A 27,458-nucleotide genomic window follows, 5' to 3' on the forward strand; every position below is an offset into this window, starting at 1 on the left:
CCTCCATCTCCCTCCATTTCGAATGCGTTCCTGTGCCTAGATCGTCCGAAGTACACTCTGTTGTCGTTTTGTTTATCGAGTTGTAGTTTTGATTATTGAGTTGTTTTGCTTATCGAGTTGTTTGTCGAGCGGACGTGTTTCGTGTTTTTTGAGTCATTGCGCTCTGTTTAAGCAATCTTTGTTTAAGTCTTGTTTATTTGCGTTGTCAACGTTATTGCATTTTGCTTATCGAGTTGTAAACTTCCTAAGGTCCTGTTATATCTTAGTAGGTTGAGTTGCTTAGTTTGTTGCGTCGGTTCACTACCTGACTTGGTGATTACACAATGCGCATTACCATTCAATTTCTTTTTTGTGCGAAATAAAATGATGCGATACGATGCTAAAGTTTAAAATACAAACACCTTTTCAAAAGCTATTTCATTCCATCATGCTTTACAAAAAACAAAGGTACAAGTTTTACAAAAATAAAACTACCTAACAATGTGCAAAGTGCTACAAACTACTAGCAAAAAAGAAAAATAAAGCAGGAAATAGCAACATCAGAGTCCTCGGGAACGGGAACGGGAAGCACTCCTCATCCTCTTATGCGGGACAATCTCCGCACCATCATCATTATCTGAGTCGGAGCTGTCATCCTCAAGATCCCCCTCAGCCTCGCCTCTATTCCCCGAGCCAAAACCGGAGCCCCCCTCCTCAACAGATGTCTTTGACTGACGATCGGTAGCCTCCTCCTCCTCCTCCGCATCCTCCTCCTCCTCATCAGGCTCCACCTCCACAATGTGAGCCCTGCGTCTGCGGACGGGCCCTCCTCGAGCTCCTCGAAAAGGTCTAGATGGCCCGGCTCCTCGGGAAGGCCGAGATGACCCCGCCCCCTGAAAAGGCCCGGGTGACCCAACTCCATGGAAAGGCCCGGATGGCCTAGCTCCCCAAGGAGGCCCAGGTGGCCTGGTCTGCGGCTGACCGGACCATGAAGGCATCTGAAAACAAAAAGTTCAATTCAAATGCATCAGTCCAAATATATACATCAGATGCAGATACAAGCAAAGGCTACGTGAAGTAGGTGCATGTAAATACAGAATACAAGTGGGGTGTGTGTCAGATGTGCTCTACACAATTAGTATATCGATGCAGTAGAAATCAGCATGTCATCAGAAGTATGATAAATGCCAGAAAACTGAAGGGTACCTGAATGCCTGCGACAGACAACTGTGCCTCCCTACGCAGGACCATGCCCTCGAGTGTGGCCACCAGTCCAACCACCTCCTCCATGTACCCTCGCGATGGCTGCAAAAATGAGCTCATATTCATCAGTGAACAGAAGAGTGTCTAAACATCTGAATGATGAATGAAAAAAGTGGAGCATACCGGCGGTGAGTCCAGATCAATGGCGTATCGATCACTGGGCATCGGAGGCTCTAGCGGGATCGGAGTCGGAGAGATAGCCCCATACTGCCACGCCATCAACTCAGTCGGCATATTTGGCCATCCGGGATGAGGATGAGTCGACGGAACCGGAGGAACCGGTCTACTCCCACCTCTAGATGTACCAGCCCTGCTAGTAGAAGGGGCGTCTGCAGCCCGAGCCTGAGCCTGGCCCGAGGATGACATACCGGCAGGCCTCATCATCGGGATATGAGCTCCCGTCAATGGAGGCATCAAATATATGGGACGGTAAGTGGCGTAGTCCCCCTCCTCAATATATAGTAAAGCATCACTACCCAGCATGGCGCCGACTACCTCCAAGTAAGAGAGCCTGTCAGCAGTCCGCATACTGGCTGGAGGTACTGCGGGAGGATCCTGAGAAAGATACCCCCATACCTGGCGCAGAAAGCGTTCCCCCAGGAACCATGCCCTGCCAACCGGCCCTTCAAGCAGGACCCTATACTGGGAGATGTCCGACGCTCCGGTATACTGAAGTCGGAGACCGTCACCCAGGGACACCCAGGGCTGCCATGTGATCTGCGGATGATAAATGCATAAACCAATCAGAAATCAAGAATATACAGAGCAAATCAAAGATGAAAATGAAAGGAACTGAAAGTTCTGAGGTACCTCTGAATGTCGCACAGTGTCGAAGTACTGTCGCAGGTTAAGGAGGGTCTCTCGAGGTCTCGGCCGGTGCGGGCCCTCGAACACCAATGAATATGGGGTCATGAGAATCCCTGCCACCTCCAACTCTGGGGCTAATGATGGGAAGTATACATAGACCCATAGCTGAGAAAAGCAGTGCAGAATGTAAGTACAAAATGCTGAGAGCAAAATACAGACTGTAAAAGTGCGCTGTGTGTGCAATGTACAAGTAATGAAGAGCAGAAATGTAAATCAAGAGGACAGAAAAGTACCTCCCAGGCTCTCCAGTAGCCGCCAAGTAAATCGCCTCGCCCGCGGGAGGTCGCGCTCATATAAAAGTAAAGGGTAGCCAGGCCGGCGCCACCCCAGTCATATCGGTGGACCTGTGATAGGTCAACCAGAGCGCTCAGCAGGTATAGCCCAACTGTGTTCCCTCTGTCGGCAAACAGAGTAGTCCCGAAGAGGAACATAAGGAAACCACGGGCATACTGCTCTGTCTCCTCGGGAGTCTCAGGCACCATCTCCGCCCGCCGAAAATGGGAAGAGAACCAAGTGTATCGGACTCTCCCAGAGACCCTGTCAACAGGTGGGCGAGCCCCCAATAGATACATCCAGGCAGCCTCTCACTCGCCCATATCCTCATCGTAGGGGATGGACCAACCTCCGATGTCAAGGCCGGTCAATACAGCGAAGTCAAAAGGGGTCATAGTCATGTCCCCGGTAGCAGAAAAATGAAAGGAGTTGGTGGTGTCCCACCATCTCTCTACCAAGGCTGCCATCAGTGTCCTCCTGGCAGGACAACGTGACAACCCGACGCAGAAAGGCCCGAATCCTGCCAAATCTACCAAATCTCGGACGGCCTCCGGGAGCTCGGCATACCAGTCCCGCGCGATGGTGGAACCATACCCCCGCACACTGCGGGAACCAACCTGCATTCAGAATGAATACATGTGTCAATAATGAAATGAATGGGCTGTGTGCCAATGGAATGAATGGGCTGTGTACCAATGAGATTGAACTGGGCTGTGTGCCAATGAGATGAAATGGGCTGTATGCCGATGAAGTGGAATAAGCTACATGCAAATTCAGTTAAATTGTGGGCTGCGTGTTCACTATCTATCTGGGCTGCGTGTTCAGAAAATTTGAAGTTTGGGCTGCGTGTTCAACATTCAGTTAAATTGTGGGCTGCGTGTTCACTATCTATCTGGGCTGCGTGTTCAGAAAATTTGAAGTTTGGGCTGCGTGTTCAACTTTCAGTTAAATTGTGGGCTGCGTGTTCACTATCTATCTGGGCTGCGTGCTCAGAAAATTTGAAGTTTGGGCTGCGTGTTCAACTTTCAGTTAAATTGTTGGTTGCGTGTTCACTATCTATCTGGGCTGCGTGTTCAGAAAATTTGAAGTTTGGGCTGCGTGTTCAACTTTCTACTAGTGTGGGCTGCGTGTTCACTATCTATCTGGGCTGCGTGTTCAGAAAATTTGAAGTTTGGTCTGCGTGTTCAACTTTCAGTTAAATTGTGGGCTGCGTGTTCACTATCTATCTGGGCTGCGTGCTCAGAAAATTTGAAGTTTCGGCTGCGTGTTCAACTTTCAGTTAAATTGTGGGTTGCGTGTTCACTATCTATATGGGCTGCGTGTTCAGAAAATTTAAAGTTTGGGCTGCGTGTTCAACTTTCTACCAGTGTGGGCTGCGTGTTCACTATTAATCTGGGCTGCGTGTTCACTATCTATCTGGGCTGCGTGTTCAGAAAATTTGAAGTTTAGGCTGCGTGTTCAACTTTTAGTTAAATTGTGGGCTGCGTGTTCACTATCTATCTGGGCTGCGTGTTCAGAAAATTTAAAGTTTGGGCTGCGTGTTCAAATTTCAACTAGTGTGGGCTGCGTGTTCACTATCTAATCTGGGCTGCGTGTTCAGAAAATTTAAAGTGTGGGCTGTGTGTTCACTTTCGAATTCGGGCTGTGTGTTCGACAAATCAGTGTTTGAGCCGTGTGTTCTAATGTGGACTGTGTGTTCGCAATTAATTAACGAGCCGAGTGTTCAGAAATTCGAATGTTGAAATTACATGTTCAAGATGCAAGCAAAGTACTATGTCATAAGCTAAACTGCATGTTCAAGCATGGCAAAGGTACGAAATGCACGAAAAATACAGAAAATGAAGTAAATACCTCTCGGGCCTCATGAGAGAGGTGATGCTCCGGCTCTCGGAGAAGCAGATCCACGGGTGCTCGCTCGTCAAAGCTAGTGAAGTGACGGAAGACAGCACGAGGGAGGACATGTGCTGGCGGACGGTACCTCCCGGGAATGAAAGGTCGGGTCCTCGGGGGTAGAGTCATATGATCGAAATCATCGCCGGCACCTGGAAAACCTCCGCCGTGGGGAGAATTACCCGCCATTTTCAAAGAATCTGCAAAAGGAGCAAAAATGAGCAAAAATGAGCCAAAATTGGAAAAAGTCAACAAAAGTCAACTCCCGAGAAAATATTCCAAATATTGAGATAAACTTACCTCAAGTGGCGAAAATGCAAAAAGAAGCTCCGAAGCCGGAATTTAATCGCTTCAAAGTGCTTGAAACTGAATGTTTTTGCGGAAACAATTTGCACGGGGCGTTGGAAAACACGTATGAAACTCAGATCTGGAAAAGAAAGTGGTGTAGAAGGCAAGAAAAGAAGGGGCCTCGGCTGCCTTTTATAGGCCTCAAGTCTTGGTTGAAGAAGCATGAAGGAAGGGGGTGAAAAAGACCAAACTGCCCTCGGATCTGGCATATGGCCGGCCGGCCCCTTTTTCTAGCCGGCCAGCTATCTTCTTTTTGTATAACTGGCCGGCCAGCCATTAGCTTTATGGGAAACCGGTTGGCCACCTCCCCTTGGGAAGATGAACGGCCGGCCATGTCCCTCACATGCCCACCTAGCTCTCTGCAAATTTTGAGGAAGATCGGAGTTCCCGGGACCTGAAAAAGTTTAAGAAAAGTACACTTCCGGTCGCGAAATAGCTCCGCCGGGACTTCAGCTTCAAGTTCTGACATATGTCTCATCATCATTCATCGAAATCAAAGTGTATCCTTTTTGAATGAGTTGTAACCTTTCAGGGAAGTGGGTCGGAGGCCGCGATCGAGTTGCCTTCGCCGAAACACGCGTTTCCGTACTCGTTGTTTCATAACAAACGAACACCCTGATTCATGCGCGTGTCACATTATCTTGCATTCTCATGAGCATACCTGCATTAACATGCACATTTCTTGATATTGGCATACCTTTATGTTTGAGCATACGTCGTCACGCATGTTCCACTCTTGCATTGCGATGCATTCACTTGCCGGCACTACGTGTGTCGAACCTTCGGAATCACATTAAATATATGTTGGTAGCATATTGTGCTCGTTGAGTTTCTCTCTTTTGCAGGCACGATATTGTATGTACGGTTCAATTGAGGCTGGTGCGACCAGACGAATCGCGCATGTATCGTATCTTCTCCGTGTGAGACGTGGCGGGGATTGAATAATCCTCCGCATTCTTAACTGCATGAAATGTAGTTGTTGCTTTGCATTCTTGCTTAAAACTGTTGCATCTATTTGCGAATACTTGCTTCATTACAGCTTGCTGCATTTGCATGATCATTGGGTTACCTTCGGCTTCTTGCATATCATTCGCATTTTGCCCCCTGCCTGCGGGCATGCCTGCGGGCGCATCTCTGTTTATCCTGTCTGTTTGTCTAAGTCTTCGGCCTTGTCAAAAATGGGTCGTCTCTGGGCTTTGACATTCACTCCCGTCACTTATGACTTCCGAGTTCTGTCAAAGAGGGGCAACTGTAGACACCCCATTTTTGACCGACCTTAAGACTCAGACGTCACCGATTGAGCGCTTGGTGATGTTGCATAATGTGCTCGTTCAGAAGTTTTAGAGTCGCGGCCGTGAGCCCTGCCTCCGGACTTCCGAACCCTCTTCTGTGCCTTGTCTCAGTTTGCGAACCAGACTCGTTTTTCTCTGTTTCTTTTCCTGAGGGGAGGGAGAGGTCCCGTAGACCATCTCTCAATGTCCGTAGGCTACATTTGGTGGCCGTAGGCCATTTTTCCCATTTCGGAGTCCGGTTTCTGGTTTTTGGAGCCGTCAGGCCGTGTGCCTCGGTTCGGGACCGCTTAACCATCTCCTATTGCTCTAATTTTTGGCATACTTCCTATTTGCTCCCTTTTGAGGGACACTGGGGGCTGAGAAGCCCACTTCGTGGCCGAATGCCACTTTCGGTGCTTAACAGCCCATTTTCGGGACCCCGAACTGCGCGTTTTGGTCCCCGAGCATTCGTTTGCAACGGTTTTCGTTCATTTTTGGCAGGTACCTCTGTTTTATCACCGGGGAGGTCACTGAAGGGTGGGAGGCCAGTAATTGTTGCAGCAACCAGTTATACATCCTCCGACGCCCTCCGGCGCACGTTTTTCGCACTTCCGGGCTAATGTTGAACCCCTTGGACCCTTTTTCTTGAACTTTGAACCACATATTTGTGATGTACACACATGAGAGGACCCTAAAAGTTCATGGCCGGCCATTAATTCAACTTGACCCTTTTGACCCCCTCATTCCGGGCTAATGTTGAACCCCTTGGACCCTTTTTCTTGAACTTTGAACCACATATTTGTGATGTACACACATGAGAGGACCCTAAAAGTTCATGGCCGGCCATTAATTCAACTTGACCCTTTTGACCCCCTCATTCCGGGCTAATGTTGAACCCCTTGGACCCTTTTTCTTGAACTTTGAACCACATATTTGTGATGTACACACATGAGAGGACCCTACAAGTTCATGGCCGGCCATTAATTCAACTTGACCCGTTTGACCCCCTCCTTCCGGGCTAATGTTGAACCCCTTGGACCCACTTTCTTGGACTTTTAACCACAGAGTTGTGTTGTACACAGATAGGAGGACCCCACCAGTTGGTGGCCGGCCAGAAAATCTGATTGACCTTTTTGACCCCTAGCCGGCCGGCTAGGGTGTGGCCGGCCGACCACCTGCAGCAAAAGTACCAGGCCGGCCGAGCTCCTTGCGCTGTTCCCTTTACAGCTGTGGAGCTTTATCCCCCAGAAAAGATCTTTATCCGGGGGATATTTTGTGGGGGAAAGTTTGTCTCCTTTTCCCCAACCTTTACACCCCCTTGTTGGCCTATATAGCAAGCAAGATATATCCTTTGTTGGGGTTAGAAAACTTCACCTTCAAGCCTCCATACACAACTCCATCTCCATACCTCACATTTCTTGAAAAATCTCTAAGTCCCTAACCATCATTTCTTCTACACCACCAAGCTCTACCACCACCACCTCATTTCCAGCAACAAGGAAGGTTTCGCAAAGGCCAAAGAAGCTGCAAATTGGTCCAAGAAGCAACAAAAGTTTGAGTCTTCAAGGGTAAGTGATACTTCTCCTCTTTTGACCCTTTTTCTTGATCTATTTGTAGGCCCCACTTGCTTTTTGTTTCAAGCTCCGGCCCTAACTGAAAAGGGCCCTCTTTTGAGCTCATTTTCACCTTTCATTAAGGGCTCAACCCTGTTTGAGCTCTCTATGATGAACTTGCTTCATTGATCCTCTTGTATGTCATAATTTTGCATGCTATTTTTGGCCCATGAGTAATCTGTTTTCGAGCATGTTGTAAACTGATATTAGGCTTATTTTGAGCCCCTCTTCAACATTTAAGAAGAACTCAACACCATTTGGGACTCCCATGTTGTACCTACCTTTATACTCCTCTTTTCTTCCCCATTCTTGCATGCAATGGCAGCCTACCATGCTTTTGTTTTTGGCCATTTTACAGTTCTGAAAAGATGCTTATTTTGGTCCTTTCTTCATGTTTCATTTAGGTCCTTTCATGGTTTGGGACCTCCATAGGTCACTTCATGTTATATCCTTCTTTTATTCCCCATTCTTGCATGTTTAGTTAGCCTATCATGCTTTTTTTTTTGGCCATTTTACAGTTCTGGAAAAGTGCTTATTTTGGGCCATTCTACATGTTTTATTAAGGGTCTTTGGCTGTTTGGTGATTATTTTGTATACTTCATGTTATAGCACCTTTTGAGCCCCAATCTTGTGCTCATTTTTTAGCATGTTTTTATACTGAGTTTGAGGCTGCCATATACTGTAAATATTCATATTTTTGGTCCCTCTTCAGTGTTGTAGAAGGAAATTTTTCAGTTTGGGTTTTTCTTATATCACTTGCTTCATTACCCCTATTCTGGCATGCTATTTTTGCCATACCTATGCTTGCTGTTTGCCCATGTTTATAACTGTGAAAGTGCCTTTTTTGGGACTGCCTAGCTTCTGTCTTTGCATTGCATGTCCATATTGTGCATGTTTGGCATAGCTATGGGCCATTTCGGGTGCCTAAATCCGCATTTCGGGACAATTCCTTGCATTTCATGTCATTTCGCCTCATTTCGGGACTGTTTTCCCCCATATTTTAGTGCTGAAATTCCATTAGAATGATTTCATGCCATTTTTATGTCATTGCATCGCATTCTGCCATCGCCTCGGTTTGCGTGCCGGTGTGCACGCATTTCGAGGCACTTCATTTTTATCCGCCGGCATCCTATGTGAGTGTGGCTGAGGCTCACTCATATTGGTATAAGCCCATATCACATTTTTAAGTCATTTCATCGCATTCTGCCATCGCCTCGGTTTGCGTGCCCGTGTGCACACATTTCGAGGCACTTCGTTTTTATCCGCCGGCATCCTATGTGAGTGCGGCTGAGGCTCACTCATGTTGGTATAAGCCCATATCATGTTTCCATGTCATTTCATTGCATTCCGTCATTGCCTCGGTTTGCGTGCCCATGTGCACGCATTTCGAGGCATCCCATTTTCATAAGCATTGTGCATACTAGGTTGTATCTTAGATTGCATTCTGTCATTTTTTCGGTTTGCGTGCCCATGTGCACGCATTTCGAGGCATCTCATTTCCATAGCATTATGTATGTTAGGATTGTATCTTAGTTGCATTTCATACATATCATGCATATTGCATCGTGTTCGGGATAGGAGTTAGCCCGGGCACGGGAAACGAGGTACATTTCGTACTCCGAGTGACGGAATGTGTCTCAATTCCCCAGTCACCGACACTCCGGACTATCCATGATGGAGTTAGGTTTTAGCTGTAGTTTCATGTGCATTCATCCTATATTGAGTTGTGCATTTCGACTCCTCGGCCATCATGCCTCGGTATGCGTGATTGGTGGCACGAGGTTCGAGACATGCATATATCTGTGCAAATACATTGCTATGCCCCTTTCCTGCTCTCTGTTGCAGCAAAACGAAGAATCAGCAACTTTTCGGGGCTTGGCACGCATTTCAAGAATAGGTGTAAACAGAGGCTAATTGGGGCATTCCGGTGGATTTCCGCGCAAGACAACCCGGACATGCATCATCCATCAGAAGCAAGGCAGTCCCTGGCTTGCACGCCAGTTTTATTTGCTTTCTTAGTTAATTCATTAATTAATTAGGATTTTGTAATATTTTGGACTGTAATATTCTTTTATTCGGGACTGTAATATTTGGACTGTATATTTATTCGGACCCTCTGCGTGAGGGCACAACTGTAATAAGTGTGCGTGAGTGTGATGTATGTCTTCCAACCCCACGTCTTTCTCCCTTTTATTTATCCATTTATGATGGTTAGATTAGGGCATATTTAAATTAGCATACAGTATGATAGCATGTTTGCATTCATTCATCTGTATTGCATGCACCGGGCTCGGCGCATCATACTAACTGCATTGTACTTTCGATTTCAAAGTTGAATACATGATAGTTGTAACATTTCACATGCCATCTTAGAATAGCCGAGCCTGCTATAATTGCATTTTGCATGTGTTGCATTAGGCATTTCTGTATAGTTAGGATCATGCATGATTTCTAATGAATTCCTATTTTGGCTTGGAGTACTCGGTAAGCTTTATGGTTTAGCATCCTTGCATGAGTGTGAGTGACTGCCATGAATAGCATGCTTACCATGAGGCTATATGCTTATCTGATATAACTGCCTGAATGCCTGTGGGTGAAGGTTGGGTTACTTAAATTGGAATAAATCATCAAATTTTTTAAAGCCTACCTGCGGGTAGCAAACCACTTTCAAAAACAAGCATGAAATGTTTCGTTCCAATTCAGGAGACTCGGTCTACATTTGTATGCTGTGCGCATCACATAGGAACCTAGGCTAATAAACCGGAATAAGAACTCACAATGTTTTTCAAAAAATTGATATCATGGTTAGTAGAGGCCGGTCTATGACCGGGCGAGCGGGGGTGCTCACGAAGTGACCTTCCCCAATCGTACCCAAGTTCCCGAGCCGAGGCAACTTTGGTGATAACGAACACATGGCCTTTTGGCACCGAGTCAGGGTTTCCTAAATTTCCCAAAATAAAATATTTAGGTGGCGACTCTGTATCTGGCAAAGCAGTCCATGTTTGGCACTTCTTTCAAAAATCTGTTTTCTCAAAACGATTTGCCGGATTTGGACTCTTTGGGTCAGACTTAGAACCGTGACTACAAATCGAGTCCGAGCTGTAGCGAGGTCCCCCGCGGGCTTGTTGCAGGCGTTCGGGGACGTCTACATGCGTTAAGAGCCGAATAAGGGTTTCTCTGAGTTTGTGACAAAATGGAGGGCCAAAGCCTCGATGATGACCACCCGACCTTCAAAAAAGGATCAGATAAGAATGGTTGTCTGGAATCTGCATGGTAAGTTGTTGCAGAAGATGATTTTTTTACCTCTATTTACATTCATAGAGCTTCATGAAATGGGGGTTCAAATTGAGGATGCCATGAAATAGGGACTTGTTACAGATGAGAAGGAGCTGGCAAAAAGGTTGCTTCTTTGCAGTCCCAATGTTGTCAGTAGTAGCACAATTACAAGGCCATCAGACGTAAGTGTTGTTACCACAGCAAGAACCGCCGACCCCTTTGCCAATGTAGGCCCACCAACCTCATCTAACCCTACCCGACCTCAGGGTAGGACTTTTAACCAACTACACATGACCCTGTCAAAAACCATTCACGTGCTAGTCAAAAAGGGCACCTAAAACCCTTAGAACCTCGTCCATTTTCCAATTCTCTTCCACCCAAACACAACCCTGCAAAATATTGTGCTTTTCACTAGTAGCATGGTCATGACACCGACCAGTGCTTCTAATTATATCATGAGATTCAGGATCTCATTGATAACAAAGTAATCGCTCCACCTCAAAAACCAAATGTGACCACAAATCCACTCTAACCTGATCCATACACTAGCCACGTCTTATAAACCCAGTGCATATATTAGCCCCTCTCACCTACCAAGACCGACGATGTTCATTCCTGAGGGCACAAACTTGTCCATGATGGACACGTCTGAGCCTTCTAGATCAGCGGTGACAACATCCACTGTAAAGGAGGTTTTGACCTTCAAGGAAGGTACTAGTCTGTTATTAGAGTGTCCTGGAGACTTATCTAAGAGGGTGTATGACCCGAGTTGCTGGAGACTTATTTAAGAGGGTGTATGACCCGAGTTGCTATATTGTGCCAACTAGTCAAACCAAACCTGAATTGGTGTTATCAATCTCAGCAGACATCAATAGTTGGAAAGGCTGATGACAAAGGAAAAATTGTCGGAGGACACATATGCAGGAAACCCAACCCAAGAAGTGGGAGTTGTGAACACCATAGATACAAGAAAACCCACAGTTACAAGAAAAGATCAGTAGTGTGAATTAAGGAGTGTGTGAACAGATATCAAATTAAAAGATCAGCATGTGAGGGCATAGTTTGTGAACAGATATCAAACATAAAGTGCAAAGCAAAAAGCACAATGCATGAACAAATATAAGGCAGAAAATGCAAAGCAGAGAGCGTAAGAAGAAGTAAATAGAATGGAAAGTGCAGTGCAAACCTCTCAGGCTCTCCAGCAGCCTTCAATCATGTTTCCTTTCACACAGGAACTGGAACTCATGTAGCCATAGAGTGCGGCAAGGCCAGCTCCACCCCAGTCATAAAATCCGACCCAGGGCAAGGTCATAGGCACTCAGCAAGTACAAGCCCATGGTGTTCCACCTGATCATGAACAAGGTGGTACCGAGAAGGCACATCAAAAAGCCCCGGGTGTACTGCTCTACCTCATTCTGTGCCTCAGGCTGACTCTAGTGAAAGCGCTGGAGAAACCAACTTTATCGCACCATAGCTGGTCTGTATAGGGTTGGGCTCGCTCTGAGCAAGTACGTCCAGGCCGCTTTCCACTCACCCATGTCCATGTCGAAAGGGATCGGATCACCCCCTACTCCTAAACCTGTGATCATCAAAAAATCATAGGGGGTCATCGTCATCTCCCCAGTTGAAGAGAAATGGAAGGAGTTGGTGGTATCCCACCACCTCTCCACTAACTCTCCGAGTAAGACCCAGCTAGCCATGTGGCGTGTGAGCCCAGTGCAGAATAAGCCAAAGCCTGCCTCGTCGACAAGGTCATGAACCCGCGGGAGGAGATAGTGCTACCAATCCCTGGCCGTCACTGCTCCATAACCTCTACAGGAGCAAGAGTTCTCTTGTGGCAAAGAAAGAATGAATCCGATGAAAGACAGTCAGATGAAAGGCAGCGCAAGATAGTTAGATGAAAGACAGTGGAAAGCAGTCAGATGAAAGGCAATGCAAGACAGTCATATGAAAGGCAATAAAGCATGAAAATAAAGTTTGTACCTTAGTAGCACCTTGGGAAAGGTGGGAGTCTAGCTCCCTCAGCAAAATATCCTCTGGCACACCAGCAATGAAATCATCAAAACGTCTAATGCCTCTGGTTGCCATCGTGTGCGTGCGAGGATGGTAAGCAGCCGGATAAAAAGGCCTCACTCTCAATGGTGGTAACTCAGGCTTGAGCCCTAGGGCGAAGACCTTTGCCTCTGCCTCGAAGTTAGCGGCAATGTCCTTCGCTACATCGCCAGCCTCAATGGCTCTAGGTTCCTCAACCTCCACAGCAAGTAGAAGAATAGGTACCTCGGGAGGGGCACCAACATTTGGAATGTCATCTGCTATCTGGAAATATGGGTGACAAGTGGGTGAAAATGAAGAAAAATGAAGAAAAGAGGGAAAAGTTGGAAAAAGTCAACCCTAGGAGAGAGAAAATGGAAGAAAAAGTCAAATGCCGAGAAAATTTGTGCAACCTTAGAAAAACTCACGGGAAACAAGCCCGAAGTTTTGAAAACTCAAAAAAATCAACGCAAACAAAATCTGATCGGTTCAAAGTGTAGAGGACCAACGAGGTTTTGCAAATAAAGTTTGCGTGGGGCGTTAGAAAACACGTACAAAGCACAAATCTAGAGAGATGAAGCACTTAGAGAGCGAGGGAGAGTGATTTTGGACTTGGGTGTGTGAGGAAATGAAGTTTGGTGGTGTATTTAAAGAGATACATGCCGAAATCCCCTTTTTGCCCCAGAAATTGCATTAGTGGCCGGCAAGCCACTAATAGTGAGTTACCGTACACCATTAGTGGCCGACAGGCCCCTTTTGTGGCCCAGTGCCTGGTTTGTTCCCCTTTTTCCCTAACTGTGTATGGGAGGTCCTATTTTGGGTCTAGAAAGAAGGATTGAGGTATTTATATTGGATTTGATTTTCGAGGAGCTCGAAACTGTGTTCCGGTTGTGTCGTTCCAATGCCCGTTGTACTCCAGCTCGCGGACGTGCCCCAATTTCAAATATGAACAAGGTGTATCCTTTTTGGGCATTTTACAAAGCCTCTGGGGGATAAGTAGGAGGTTGTTGTCGAACATCGCTTTTGTTCGTTTTGTTGGTTTACATATTTGTTACCTTTTTATGCATAGAACATGCTTTCAATTATCGTGTGTAGAACATGCTTTTACATAGAACATGCTTTCAATTATCTTGCATAAAGCATACTTTCAATTAACATCATATGTCGGTTGCCTATTATCTTGCATAGAACATGCGTTGTCATGGTATTGATTTTCGCACTTGTTCACTTTGTGCATCTATCGCACTCATTCACTTTGTGCATCTATCACACTTGTTCACTTTGTATATCTATCGCACTCGTTCACTTTGGACATCTATCGCACTCGTTCACTTTGCGTATCTATCGCACTATCTCATACTTTTTTCATCTATCGCAGCATCTTGGGGTGTAGGAGGTACGACCCTGAGTGATTTTTCTCCTCTTCTTACAATTTCAGCATGGTTAGAGTGTATTTTCATTTCTTTGCGCGTGAAACGTGGTTGGACTTATTTATGATTATCTTGTTATTTCTTATTGCATCATCTTCTATGATCATGGATTTCAAAATAGTCGGTTTCACGAAGCATGTAAGTCCAGCTTTCAAAGTATATTCTTTGTGCATATCATTTGCTTACTACCCCTGAACTATGCTGGTTTGATTCCTTGCAAAGGGATACGTAGGCAGCTTTTGAGCTCAACAAATTTAAATTTATGTCTTGATTGTTTGCCGAAGTCTTACGGCCATGCCAAAATTGGTCGTCTTCGGGCTTTGACATTCACTCACGTCATTTCATGACTTCGAGCTCTGTCAAAGAAGGGCAACTGTAGACATCCCATTTTTCACCGCCCTTGCGACTTGGGCACAACCGACTTGATCACCCAAAGATGATTTGTACACTTGTCCAAATGCTTGATTTCCTCAGAAGGAAACCATAGTTTTGAACCTACAAACCTTGTGTCTTGTTTTTCGACTAAAATAGTAGTTTTTCTAGCTTGACCATCCAAGGGACTAGCAGACCCACTAGTGGCCTGCCGCCCACTATTAGCGGCCTCCTACTTGTGTAAAAATTCAAATCTTTTTGCCAGTTGTGCTAGTTGTCTCCATAGATGCATGCACTGCCTTAGCTGTATCTGTATGGATATTTTCAAGATGGTCTGATATATTTCTATATATAGATGACTCTCTCTTAAAACTTAGGGTTAGAAATATTTGGGGAGCAAAAGTTTTGGAAAATATTTCTCTCTCTACATTTGTCTTTCTCTCTTGCAACTTCTATATCCTTTGCCTTGACACTCTAAACCAAACCTTGAGAGTTCTTTGCTAAGGTGTTTGAGCTTGTATTTTAGCTCTTGAGGGTGTAGAATTAGTGGTTTATAATTCAAAAAGATCATTCCTCTTCAAGAGGTACAACTTCGAGCTTCTTTTCCCTATTTATTTCTATTATTTAGTGCAGCTTTTGGGTTGTTTTTCACCTTTATTTGTGGGCTGAAACTTGTGGTTTAAAGTCATTAAAGGTAGAGGGATGGACCACCTTTCTTTGAACCTTGTCTTCTAGGCTCTAGCCCTTGTGTTTCCCACCTTTTCATTATCTTTTTTTTAGCTTTTTACCACTGAATTTTAGAGGTTTTTAGAAGCTAAAAAAGTGGTTTTGAAGTCCCAAAAATGGAGGGGTTAGCAACCCCTCCTTCGGCTTGTTTATTAGCTTAATTTCTCCATTATTTTAGCTTACTCTTTTATCTTTTTGTACCTTAATTCCAGTGCTGTTTTAGCCTATTTTAAGACTATTTTAAGTTATCCATGTCATTTATGCTTTGTATTGCATGCTTGTAGTGTCACGATCCTCATAGGTTTGGTGTTTTAGGGATTAGATACCAACCTATTTGAGTTGATAGCATTTATTTCAAGCTTTCCATACATCTCTCTCATCCCCAAAACAACCCTTTGTTTGATACTTCTTTCCATTAGGGGACTCAATGATCATTTTGGGCTAATATGACCAATGAATGGAAAGGTAATTAAAAGAGGTGTTAAAATTGGAATAAAATGGAGCAAGATAATAAAATAGTTTGCGGTTCAATCAGACGTTAATTGAACCCATTGAGTCTTGCAGCCTTCATACTAACTAGTGATGAAAATGGTTCAAGTTTCAACGTTAACCGCTTCTCTTGATCAATATCACGATAGGGAGGGGTTTTGTGAGTCTTTAATTGTGCATTTATTGAAATTGTTTCCCTTTTTTCATAAGTTATCACACAATGAATTTGCGTCGATTGATGGCTTGCGAATCGAGTTGACCACTCCTTTGAGCTGTTTGATGATAATGAGGGGTAGGGTGGACAGACATCCCCCAAGAATGCTCTTTTTGTGCTCTGTCTATTTTCTATTGTAGCAGGAAAAACTCAACATTAGTGGCTGGCAGGCCACCTTTATTTGGTAGCAAACCACTATTAGTGGGCAGTCGGCCACCACTTCTGGCCTGCCGGCCACCTTTTTCAGCCATGCAGTACCACTTTCTTCACAAAGCTGAGCAAAGGCTGAGGTGTAAAAACAATGTAGAGGCATTCTCAGGAGAGAAATTCACATGCATGCATAAGCCATTTTCTTGCTCCTCGGGACCTGTTACATTTGTTAATAGTAGTATGTTGTACAACTTGGAATTAATTACTTAGTTAGTTAGTTCCTCAATGTAACTAATTAGTTAGTTTAGTTGGTTAATTTGTATTAATTAGTTAGAGTACCTAGTTAATTTAATCTTGTGTTGTGATTATTTAATTAGCCAGAATAGTTAGTTAAGTTCGGTATTGTAATAATTAGTTAAGTAGCCTAGCTAATTCATTCATTCGGACCCTCCTGCGTGAGGGCAAACTTGTAATAATCTTTATGTCTTCCAACCCTACGTCTTTCTTCCTTTTATTTATCCGCTTATGATGGATAGCATAGAGCATCATATCTCTTTTAGTATTTTCCATGATTTGCATCCATTCGTCTTGCATGTATAAGGTTCAGCTCCTCATTCTAACAAGCATTGTGGTTTAAATACTTCTTTGAAAACGTGCTCAAACTGCATGATATCAAATTGATTCACATGCCATGTTAGTAGCCAAGCCTATTAATTGCATATTGTATGTGTTGCATTAGTCATTATAGTTAGAGCATGCATTTTTCTAACTCTTTTCTTTTGGCTTGCCTTGGAGTACAAGGTGAACATTTATTACTTTAGCATATTGCATGAGTGTGATTGTTGCCATGTCAAGCATATTTCCATGAGGCTAAGTGCTTAAGTGATGTAACTCTTGAATGCCCGTGGATGAAGGCTAATTGCTTGAATTAGAATAATTTGAGTAATGTATATATCATATCACTTTTTCAAGTGATACATATTCAAACACTTTTTAAACAAACATGAAATCAAAAAGTTCTAATTTTTGCAAATTAGTTTATACTTGTGTGCAACACATAGTAAAATAACCTAATAATTGGAACAAGAGCATATAATATAAATAAGAATTACATCATGATTAGTAGAGACTGATCTTTGATCGGGCAAATTGGGTGCTTAATTCATGACCTTCCCCTCTCGTACCTAAGTTCTCAAGCCGAGACACTTAGGTGATGACGGATAAGTGGCCTTTGGCACGAGTCTCGGGTTTCCTAAATTTTCTAAAAATATCTAGGTGGCAACTCTGCAATCTGGCAAAATAGTCCATTTTTGGCATTTTGATTCAAAATCGATTTTCCAAAAGATTTTCCATATTTGGACTCTTTTGTGTTTGTCTATTTTACATTGCACTTGTGAGATCAGATTCAAAATCATGGAAGTCCGAATTGTAGGGCTAGTCGTATCCGAAAAGAGCATGAAAGGCAAGCTACACACTTCAAGAGAATTCGAGCATTTTTCTTTCAAGAGTAATTCATATCTAAAACATAATAGCAAGGTACATCCATTAGACTAAAATGAAGTAATAATCAATTTGGATACCGATTAAACAAACCCACCCTTAGGTGGTGAAGGACATCTCAACAATGAACAATGGCATGTTTATTGTCCTCCAATGGCTAAAACATATGTAAGAATGCCATCTAATGCATTGATACAAAGAATATAAGACATTCTTTCATTTTGAAACAAAATGTATCATCCTAAAACATGTTATATTATTGAGTTTCCCAATAACGTTTTTGAAGATAGCTTTATAATAATATTACTCACAGTGACTCTTTTAAATGGGATACTCCACATAACCTTGACCTACAAAAATAAGCATACAAACATCAATGGAATAAAAAGAAAAAAAAATGCGTTAACTTAACTTCAACTATCTCTTCTTAACTAATTTCTCACTTTAGGTCGGTTTCTAAGCTTCATTAAATTTTATTTTAGGTCTCAAACAAGTGAAGTGAGGTTCGGTGAGTCAAAGAGAACGAAAAGGAATCAAATCGAGCAAGTGCCTTATTTGGCTGCATGTGCAAAGGATTCTGGCCGCACATGCGGAAGAGGTGCAATTGCCATTCTTCACTAGGCCACTCATTTGGTGGTGATGGTCGCTTATGTGATGGGGATGGCTGCTCAGTGATGGTTGGTTGCACGTGCAGTGGACATGCAGTGGCTAGTCCGGAGCAGGCCACTCGTGCGGTGGCTAGTGGTTGTACATGCAGTCGGCGAGTAGAAATCTAGTTGTGTGTGTTCTTGGTGTTCTTGCTCATTTTTCCTTCTGCATCCTTCAAATAAAGCCTCCAATTATGATGTTATAAGTCACAAAACATGAATAAATGGTACGAAATTCTTTGGTTTTTATGTTATTTTAGTCCTTATAAGTTCAATAGACTCGATTTTGACAATGAATTTCTGATTTTGTTTCAATTTGGTCCAATTGATTACAACTATTAACATTTTTTTTAATGAAAAATATGCCTATAAGTGGCATGTGCTATAGTTTTATAGTAACATTATAAATTTACTAAACTCAGTGAGTTAATCTCAACTAACTTAGTAATTATTTTCCGTCAAAAACACTAGCGATATTACCTAAATCAAATTGACAGAAAATTTAAAATGAAAGGTCAAAATTGAGTCAATTAAAAGCAGAGAGACAAACGATATAAGGGGCAAAATGTAAGGACCATTGGTGTAATTTTCCTAAACAAGATTTTTCTCAAGAATTCTCGACGCTTATTGCTTTTTCAAACTCTCTTCCAAATCTCCATTCTAAATCTTCTCTAAACCTAGTTTAGATGATTTTCTTGCAAGTTTCTATCAATAACACAAGAAAGAAGAAAATTTTTCTTACCTTTTGGTGATTTTCCTTGATTTCTAGAAGCTAGGATTTCAAGTTTCTTTAATTTCTCTCCATTTTCTCCTTCTCCTCCATCTTTCTCTTCCACTCTTCCTTATTCTTTCGCTCAAGAACTCAAGAATATTGGTAGTAATTTCTCATTTCTTCTCTTTTATTTCTTGTAGAGACAGTTGTCTCATTAGTCACTACTAGAAAAGGGAGCTTTAGACACAAAACCTTTTGTGATGGTTTGAAAATTGTCGCAAAACCATGTTTTTCCCATGGCAAATGAAGCCATCGTCAAATTAATTTTTTTTGTGATGGAAAATCCAAGACCATGACAAAAAAAAAAGTTTATTACTCGTCATTTTTTTTTGTTCGATTGTTTTATTTTTTTTACAACGCCATTGTTCATCTGTCGCAAAAGTTTTTTTTTTTGGTTCTCGCGCCTTTCCTCTTTTCCTTCTCTTCCCTACCCTTTTAGCATCCCCTCCTTAGATCAACAAGAAAAAAAAAAAAAGCGCCTGTCTTCTCCTAGTCGTCACTCTCTATCTCTCTCACTCCTAGTCGTCTTTTTCTATCCCGTAGCCCCAATAGCACCAGCATGCGAAGAGTTTTAGGTAACCCTGCTCTCCTCTCATTTTCTCTCCTCTCACACTCGCTCTCACGGACGCTTACAATATCACTCTCTTGCTTTCGCTCTCACTCTTATGTTACCTTCATAGACTGCCTATAGCAGCACTGGATGCTATTTTCCACCGATTCTCCCTTTGGTATCCAGGTATATCTCTCATCTGCTCTCCTCGCCTATCCTCTCCTCTTTTCCTCTTATTTTGCCTTCATTGGAATCAAACCATCTTCTTTGGATTTAACCAAATAAAATAAATAAATCAAACCCTAAACACATTAATCTAACACGTTATGCAACAGTTTCACAATTAAAGCTCATGTCAAATCTGTGAAAAGTGATTCTCCATTTTTGTCGGTGCCAGTATGAGTGTGGGGAATGGAACCCTAGAAAGTGGTGCAAAGATTGAAAAATTGAGAGAGATGAGAGAGGGTGTGAAGGATTGATTGGTTGATTCGAAGTGCTGTGAATGTTTTTGTTAGTTAATGGTCTTTATTTGCTAAGCTTTGTTTGGTGAACTTAGACTGAAGAAATAAGTTAGGGGATTGTGAAATATCTTATGGAATATCTATATATCATCTTGATTTCTAAGGTTTGGATGTATGAGAAAGTATGATAAAAAAAATAGTCTTTTATTGATGGTAAATTGTACATTTGAATCATTAAGTTAGGTATGTATTCTAAAATAAAATAAGAAAAAAGAAAAAGAAAAATAGGGATGAAATATAGGTTCCGAGAAGGAATCAGTTTGAAGAATAAAAGGGACATGAGTATCTTGTTTTCTCTTATGATCTTTTATGTTTGGACTAATTATGCATTCGAATTGTATTTTGTATTCCTCTAAAATTAGTTTAAGAAGCGGAAAAAAAAAAATCTTCGTAAAGAAAATTGTTTCATTTTCTTTACTTTTTCCTCAACCAATAGTAGATCCAAACATAGAAATATTAACCCAGGGTGCAACACCAAACTTCCCTTCTTCTTTTTTTTGTCCTCATTTTTTTATTTAATTTATATTTATATTTATTTGTTTATTTTTCTTGATAGTGAATCCTGTCTTCCCTAATTTATTCATTCCATTACTGTCAAGTGAGGAAGCTACATCATTCTTCAAATTTTGATATGCCCCCAAGACTACTAATAACAAACTTGTGAGCTTGTTCGATGGATTAATGCCCATTGGAACAATTAGGGTGTTAGAATTTTAGCCTATATGTGGCTGGCAAATTTTGACTATTGATGGTCAAGAGGGTGTTGGTTCATGTTTAATATATTATATAAATTTTATTTGGAAGGATGTATTATGTTTGAAATTCAAAGTCAATCTTAAATGGATGCTTTTTTAAATAAATAAAAAAATTGCAATTTAATCACATTTATAGTGATGCATTTATTAACTCTTTTATAAGTGATGCATTTTTTTTTTTTATCAACATTACATTTATAGTGGTGCATTTAGAAGTGGATCCATTAAGAATTTTTGATAAACTCTTGTTCATATACTTGTATTTCATGTTATTTATGTGTTTAGTTTTTACGTTGGTAACAAAATTATAAAAAAATTAAGCACAGTTCATAAGATGCATCATATTCTGAGTATTGATGCTAAATTTCGTCTACATTCTTAAGAATAAGCAAAATAGAATAGTGCAATCTTAGAATTGCTGAAATAAAATAAAATGGAATGAAATATCATTCTTACGCCATGTACACTAGGGGGATGGATATGATTTATTTATTTTAATTTCAATGTTCAGTTTAGAAGATAAGATAAAAGCCCTTTTTCCTCTGCAATAATTGTAACTATATGCTGCTGAAGAGCCTAAACAAGTAGGGATGTTGACATATTTAGGCATGTGACTTTGCCTATTTTTGGTATACCATGATGTTTTATACAGACCAAAATATTTTATAGTGACCATGACGTTTTCGACAGGTTTTTAAACCCAATTAACTTTTAGTAATTAATCATCATGGTAAAAAAAATCCCTAGCCCAAGACATCATCAAGGCACTTCCGTTAGCCCATTTTAGAGTAGCCATAAATAGAGCATGATTAAATGTTTCAAAGTAAGAACATTCAATCCCAAGGATAATCAAATCCTATGGGTAGTCTATAATTAAAATTGTTTGTCAACATATATATTGTCACTCCAAAAGTCATGTCCCATGTTCCAATACACTGTTGAATCACATATCGTGTTTTGAAATTTTCACATATTTTTAGATTCTCTCCGCTTTGATTAAAAATACATCAGGAATACAAAGACATAAAATTGATATTCTTGATTCGTAAACAAAAACTAATGATGTTCTTTAGACTTTGTATCTTGTGAAACATCAAATTGATGTTTAAATGTGGTGTCTAATTCATGAGATGGTGGGTACAAGTTACAACCCTTGGTATAATCCTTGGACAGAACATGGTGTGGCCTTAGTAAATAGTCCCTAGAATGGGAGGCATATGGGTTACCTTCATATTAGTTAATTTTGAGTTCGATTTTATTTACACTTGATAATATATGTGGATAAAATAGACTCTGATTGGCTAAAATAGTGAAGTTTTTCATTTTAACTGGGTCTATCATACTTTAAATAGAATTCATCACATTGTTTTAACTAATCACAATGCGTGTTTTGTTTTTCGATTATTATATGATTGCATGATATTTGGTAACGGTTTTTCTATACTTATTAGTTTCTCATGCCTTAATTTTCGTTGAGAGTCAATTCATTTTAATGGATAGGTATGCATTTCTGATGTACGAATTATTTAGAATTGTTGTGATGGTTAATTAATATGCATGTTCATGTGTACATAATATATACTTAGGAGAAGTAAACAAAATGGACAAGAGTTAGATTGATTTGCTAAATAGGATGTCAAGAGAATACATGAATGGGATCGATCGATTTCTGGTGTTTGCATATACCAATAGGGCTACAGGTTCGATGATTTGTTGTCTATGTAGGAAATGTGAGAATCGCTATCATCTTGTCTGAGATAGTGTGCAGGAGCACTTGATTTGTAATGGCTTTCTGAACAAATACAGACATTGGATTAATTGTGGAGAGTCGTATACTTCTATGCATGGTAACCAAGATAATGAAGCATTAGTGAATGAAAACATTAGGGATGATATGGTCGGAATGATACACGATGTTACTGGTATTCCACTTACTATTACAAGTGTTGTGGGTGATGAGCCATAGGCATTAGCCAATCCCAATGTAGTAAAACCACTTGCAACTGATCCGCAGTTAGGTCCAAATGTAAAGACTGCAAATTATTTCAACCTTTTAGAGGACGTTCAGAGTGAATTGTATTCGGTTTATCAGAAGTTCACATCCTTGTCATTCATTGTTCCAATTCTATATATGAAGGTGCTAAATCAGTGAAGTGACACTTCTATTTCCATGTTACTTGAGTAGTTGAATGAAGCTTTCCTTGAGGGTGCGGAACTTCCTAATGCTTACTATAAAGCTTAAAAGATCACTATAGATTTGGGTTTCACATATGAGATATGGGATGTATGCCCCAATAGTTGTATTTTGTTCCGAAATGAGTACATCAATGTTGATAAATGTGTTATATGCAAAAGTTCTAGGTAAAAACAAAATGGAGCTGATAGTTCAAATGTTACTCATGGAGATGGCAAACGAATACCCTCAAAACTGATGAGGTATTTCCCTTTGAAGCAAAGATTGCAGAGGTTGTTTACGTTGTCCAAAACAGGCAAGCTCATAAGATGTCATATAGAGGAACGACAAGATGATGGTGTCTGAAGACATCCAGCTGACTCCCTTGCATAGAAAGATGTTGGCCGTCAAAATACTGACTTTGCGGATGATTTTTGAAGTGTAAGGCTTGGGTTAGCATCTAATGGCTTTAACCTATTCAGATCAATGAACATAGTTCATAGCACCTGGCTTCTTGTTCTCATTCGATACAACTTGCCGCCATGGATATGCATGAAACAACCATTTTCAATTTTGTCTTTACTTATCGATGGCCTAGAAGGACCTGGTGACAAAATTGATGTGTATATGCAACTGTTGATTGAGGAGTTGAAGGAACTATGGACTGATGGTGTTTCTACATTTGATGCATCAACGAATCAAATGTTTTAAATGCATGTAGCTTTGTTATGGACAATTAGTGATTTTCTAGCATATGCGAACTTGTCTAGATGAAGCACGAAAGGATAATATGCATTTCCATGTTGCAATAAGGAAACTAGATTGTGTTGGTTGAAACATGGTAGGAAACAAACATATTTAAGTCATCGCATATTTCTACCTAGTGGTCATAAATTTCTGAAGGATATAGTATCGTTTGATGGTACTCGAGAATTGAGTCTCAAACCGAGATTGTTGTATGGATTAGAGATTTTGCTACAACTAGAATTGGAGGGTATCTTAATCCAATACGTGATGGATGACCTTTAAGAGAGGCATTGGAGACAACTGGAATGGGAGAAAACTGGGCCTCACACTCACAGTTGGGAGGAAAAAAAAACAAAAAAAAAAAGAGTATATTTTTTTGAATTGCCATATTGGGAGTACAGTCTAATAAGACATAACCTTGATAGGATGCATATAGAGAAGAATGTGTGTGACAATGTACTATGGACAATATTGCGGGTTGCAGGAAAATCCAAAGATAATGTCAATGCTCGGTGCGATCTGCAAGAAATGAATATTCGAAAACTCCTACACTTGTAGTCAAGATGCTTGAATAAAGCTTATTTGCCACTAGCACAATTCACAAAGACCAAGGATGAGAATTTTTCTTTTCGTTCAATTGATTAAGGAAGTTAGAGTTCCTAACAGGTATTCATCAAATATCTCTCATCGTGTACGATTACAGGATAAAAAGCATTCTGGGTCTAAAGAGCCACAATAGTCATGTTCTGATGCAACAATTTGTTCCTTTAGGTGTACGAGGATTGTTGCCTAAGAATGTTGTTCAAGCCTTGATTGAATTGAGTAATTTCTTCAGACAATTATGTTCCAAAGTAAATCATCAAACAGGTCTAGAATATATCCAAGGTCGTATAGCACTAACACTTTGTCATTTGGAGAAAATATTCCACTAGCTTTTTTTGATATAATGGAGTATCTGCCTATACACTTAGCTGATAAAGCATTAATGGCTGGAGCGAATCAATTTTGATGGATTTGTCCAATTGAGAGATATCTTCTTACTTGAAGCAATATGTGCATAATCGGGTTCATCTGAAAGGTTCAATGGCTAAAGTTTATCTTATAGAAGAATGCATGAATTTTTGCGCTCAATATCTTAATGATGTAGAAACTAAATCTAATCGGCCTCGTGAGAAACTACAATGGTGCAAATAATATGGGCTGTGTTGTTGGTGAAACCACAACTTTCAATCTTGCTCATACTTCTTATGTACATTGTCATTAATATATCTTGTTCAATATGAGAGCAATTGAACCATTCCTAAAGTAGGTACCACTTACTCAATATTTGCCCAGTTTTTTTATTACATTTAAAATATTAATTTTTAATTGATAATTTTTCAACTTATGTAGGAAACACCTTGAAGTACTTAAGATGAAAATGTCTCGTGCTGATGATCAGCAACTCCGTAGTGAACATTTTGAAACTTTTCGCACTTGGTTTAAAAAACATGTATGTATGGACAAATCTAGCTATATATTATAACTTAGGTTGATTTGCCTTTTGAATTGCTTTCATGTTTTAAATAGGTTCACACTTCGCAAAGGACTGATAATGGCATATTTTCTGAAGAGATTAATACACTGGCAAATGGTTCTCATAACGGAGTAAGAAGGTTCATTGGTTACATAACTAATGGTTCCGTTTTCGGGTCAAGGCTATGGATGATCGTCGAGCTAGTCAAAATTTTGGTGTAGCTTTGAAAGAAGTTACTATTAGTTACGGTAGTTGGAAGGACAAAAATCCTCATGTAGGGGCTGTGTACTATTATAGACAAGTGACAACTATCATTGAAATCCGATACACCAATGCAATGAAGTGTTTATTGTTCAAGTGTGACTGGATTGACAATGTTCGAGGGAAGAAAGAAGATAATTTGACGTTCACATTGATTTATTTCAACCATTTGTTGTACCGAGATGATGAAATCAACAATGAACCTTTCAACTTTGCATCCCAAGCTAAACAAGTTTGGTATGTTTCAGACCCTATAGAACCAAATTGACAAGTGGTTGTCAAGATGTCTCAAAGGGGTTTACTTGATATGTATTCTACTGATCCAGAAACTGAGCCATATATGAGTTAACAATTAGAACAAAATATAAGGGTCCGTGATGATGAAGTTGCCTGGGTGTGGGAAGTTGTAGAAGGAGAAACTGTTGATGTTGAAATGAAAGAGAATTAAGACATTTTGTAATAATTTTTGGGATTCTATAATGAGACAATAAACTGTCATGCTTTAATGAACTACGCATTTGGGCATGTTACATTATTTATCAATTTTATGTGTTTCTAATTTATTCATTATGTTTGTATTATATTTACATTATTAACTCCAACCTATTCTCTATATTTTCAACTGTATTTCTTATAGATTGTTATGGTACAGAAGAGGAAGCTTACTCATCTCTCTCACACTATGCTTGATGTTTTACGTATGTAGACACAATCACCACCATCTTAGCCATTGATACAGCCACCATCACCATCACAGCCAACGATATAGCCACCACGATCATCATAGCCGCCGATACATCCAGCACCATCATCACAATTGTCATGACCAACGTCGTCTTCAGGGCTACCATAGGTGTACAAATTTGTTATGTATTTAAATTATATTAATTAAATTATTTCATTTTCACTATACATAATTTGGGTAATTTCATATGCTAGGACCGATAACTTCTTCACATCCCACCTCAGGTACAAGAATATGTTATGTATTTAATTTATGCTTCAATTTATATGTTATTTATTATATTCTTATATAATATATTTATTGTTATAATCTGTTCCAAATCTAGAGACTAATTCACAAGCCACCTCAGGTATTACAAGTGGTGATGTATTTAATTACATTAATTCAACTACAAGTTATTTATTATCAATTTTTATAATTTTTGTTTTTTTTTTTTCATTGTCCATCACAGGCCCTACAATTTCTTTATCTTCCACTCGAGGTCGAGGATTCGCGAAAGACATTAAAGATTGGGGTACGGGCAAGAAGTTGGCCATTGATTTTGATGCCAACTTCAATCCTATGGGAGATAATATATCTAAGTTAACTAGCCAACTTGGGTTCATGGTACGTAATGAGAACATTGTTCCTCTTACGTACGTTGATTCAACCCAATTGCCTATTGATGTTCTTGAGCTAATATGGAAGGACGTTAAGGTAAAAGCATATTTAGTAAATTGTTTAATTATATTATTAATTGAACTAATGATTTAAATTGTACTGTAGGATAATTTACAAATTTGTCTGGATGGGTACAAACCATGTTGCTTGAAAAAGTGCAATGACTTGCGGAAGGATGACAAAAAAAGATCAAGAATAAGTATTTTAAGCCTTTTAAGTCTCATCCTAATATCAAAGACATGGTGCCTCCACAAATTGTTCTAGAACAGTGGTATGATCTTGTTGATTATTGGAAGACCAAGAAAGTAGAGGTAAATAAAATAAGTTAATTACGAAGCACGTAGCTTTAGAAAAATTAATAACTTTGTATACTTGCAACTTACATTTATGGAAACTTTACAGGACATTACAGTCCACAA

At 40.6% G+C, this 27,458-nt stretch overlaps 2 protein-coding genes across 3 annotated transcripts; one reads left to right on the forward strand and one right to left on the reverse strand.

Moving 5' to 3' along the window:
- Nucleotides 1-1,137: 1,137 nt before the first annotated feature.
- On the reverse strand, nt 1,138-26,458 carry LOC145804024 (uncharacterized). Its single transcript, XM_082897452.1, has 5 exons — nt 26,333-26,458; nt 12,764-13,096; nt 2,053-2,214; nt 1,366-1,959; nt 1,138-1,284 (listed from the first exon to the last, which is right to left on the reverse strand). The coding sequence occupies exons 1-5, from the start codon at nt 26,456-26,458 to the stop codon at nt 1,138-1,140; spliced, it is 1,362 nt and encodes a 453-aa protein (XP_082753578.1).
- LOC145789806 (uncharacterized) lies at nt 19,516-27,458 on the forward strand. 2 transcript variants are annotated; one of them, XM_082867256.1, is made up of 5 exons: nt 19,516-19,847; nt 26,341-26,487; nt 26,574-26,603; nt 26,831-27,075; nt 27,145-27,458. In XM_082867256.1, the coding sequence occupies exons 2-5, from the start codon at nt 26,457-26,459 to the stop codon at nt 27,301-27,303; spliced, it is 465 nt and encodes a 154-aa protein (XP_082723382.1). In that variant the 5' UTR covers nt 19,516-19,847; nt 26,341-26,456; the 3' UTR covers nt 27,304-27,458. The 2 variants fall into 2 exon arrangements, with proteins under 2 accessions (XP_082723382.1, XP_082723384.1); XM_082867258.1 differs by lacking the exon at nt 19,516-19,847 and having other exon boundaries at nt 26,295-26,487.

The sequence above is a fragment of the Camellia sinensis genome, chromosome 1 (assembly GCF_055761805.1).
Source record: "Camellia sinensis isolate YWXY chromosome 1, ASM5576180v1, whole genome shotgun sequence".
Taxonomy (NCBI): Eukaryota; Viridiplantae; Streptophyta; class Magnoliopsida; order Ericales; family Theaceae; genus Camellia; species Camellia sinensis.

Bases quoted from the DNA above. Each gene is read 5' to 3' on its own strand.
- LOC145789806 (XM_082867256.1), top strand. From the start codon at position 26,457: ATGACCAACGTCGTCTTCAGGGCTACCATAG. The intron at 26,488-26,573 runs GTGTACAAATTT...TTCATATGCTAG, and splicing joins CGTCTTCAGGGCTACCATAG to GACCGATAACTTCTTCACAT. The intron at 26,604-26,830 runs GTACAAGAATAT...TGTCCATCACAG, and splicing joins TTCTTCACATCCCACCTCAG to GCCCTACAATTTCTTTATCT.
- LOC145804024 (XM_082897452.1), bottom strand. From the start codon at position 26,458: ATGACAATTGTGATGATGGTGCTGGATGTATCGGCGGCTATGATGATC. The intron at 2,215-12,763 runs GTACAAACTTTA...TGCTTTTCTCAG, and splicing joins TTTCCCAAGGTGCTACTAAG to CTATGGGTCTATGTATACTT. The intron at 1,285-1,365 runs GTATGCTCCACT...TCATTTTTGCAG, and splicing joins TTGATCTGGACTCACCGCCG to CCATCGCGAGGGTACATGGA.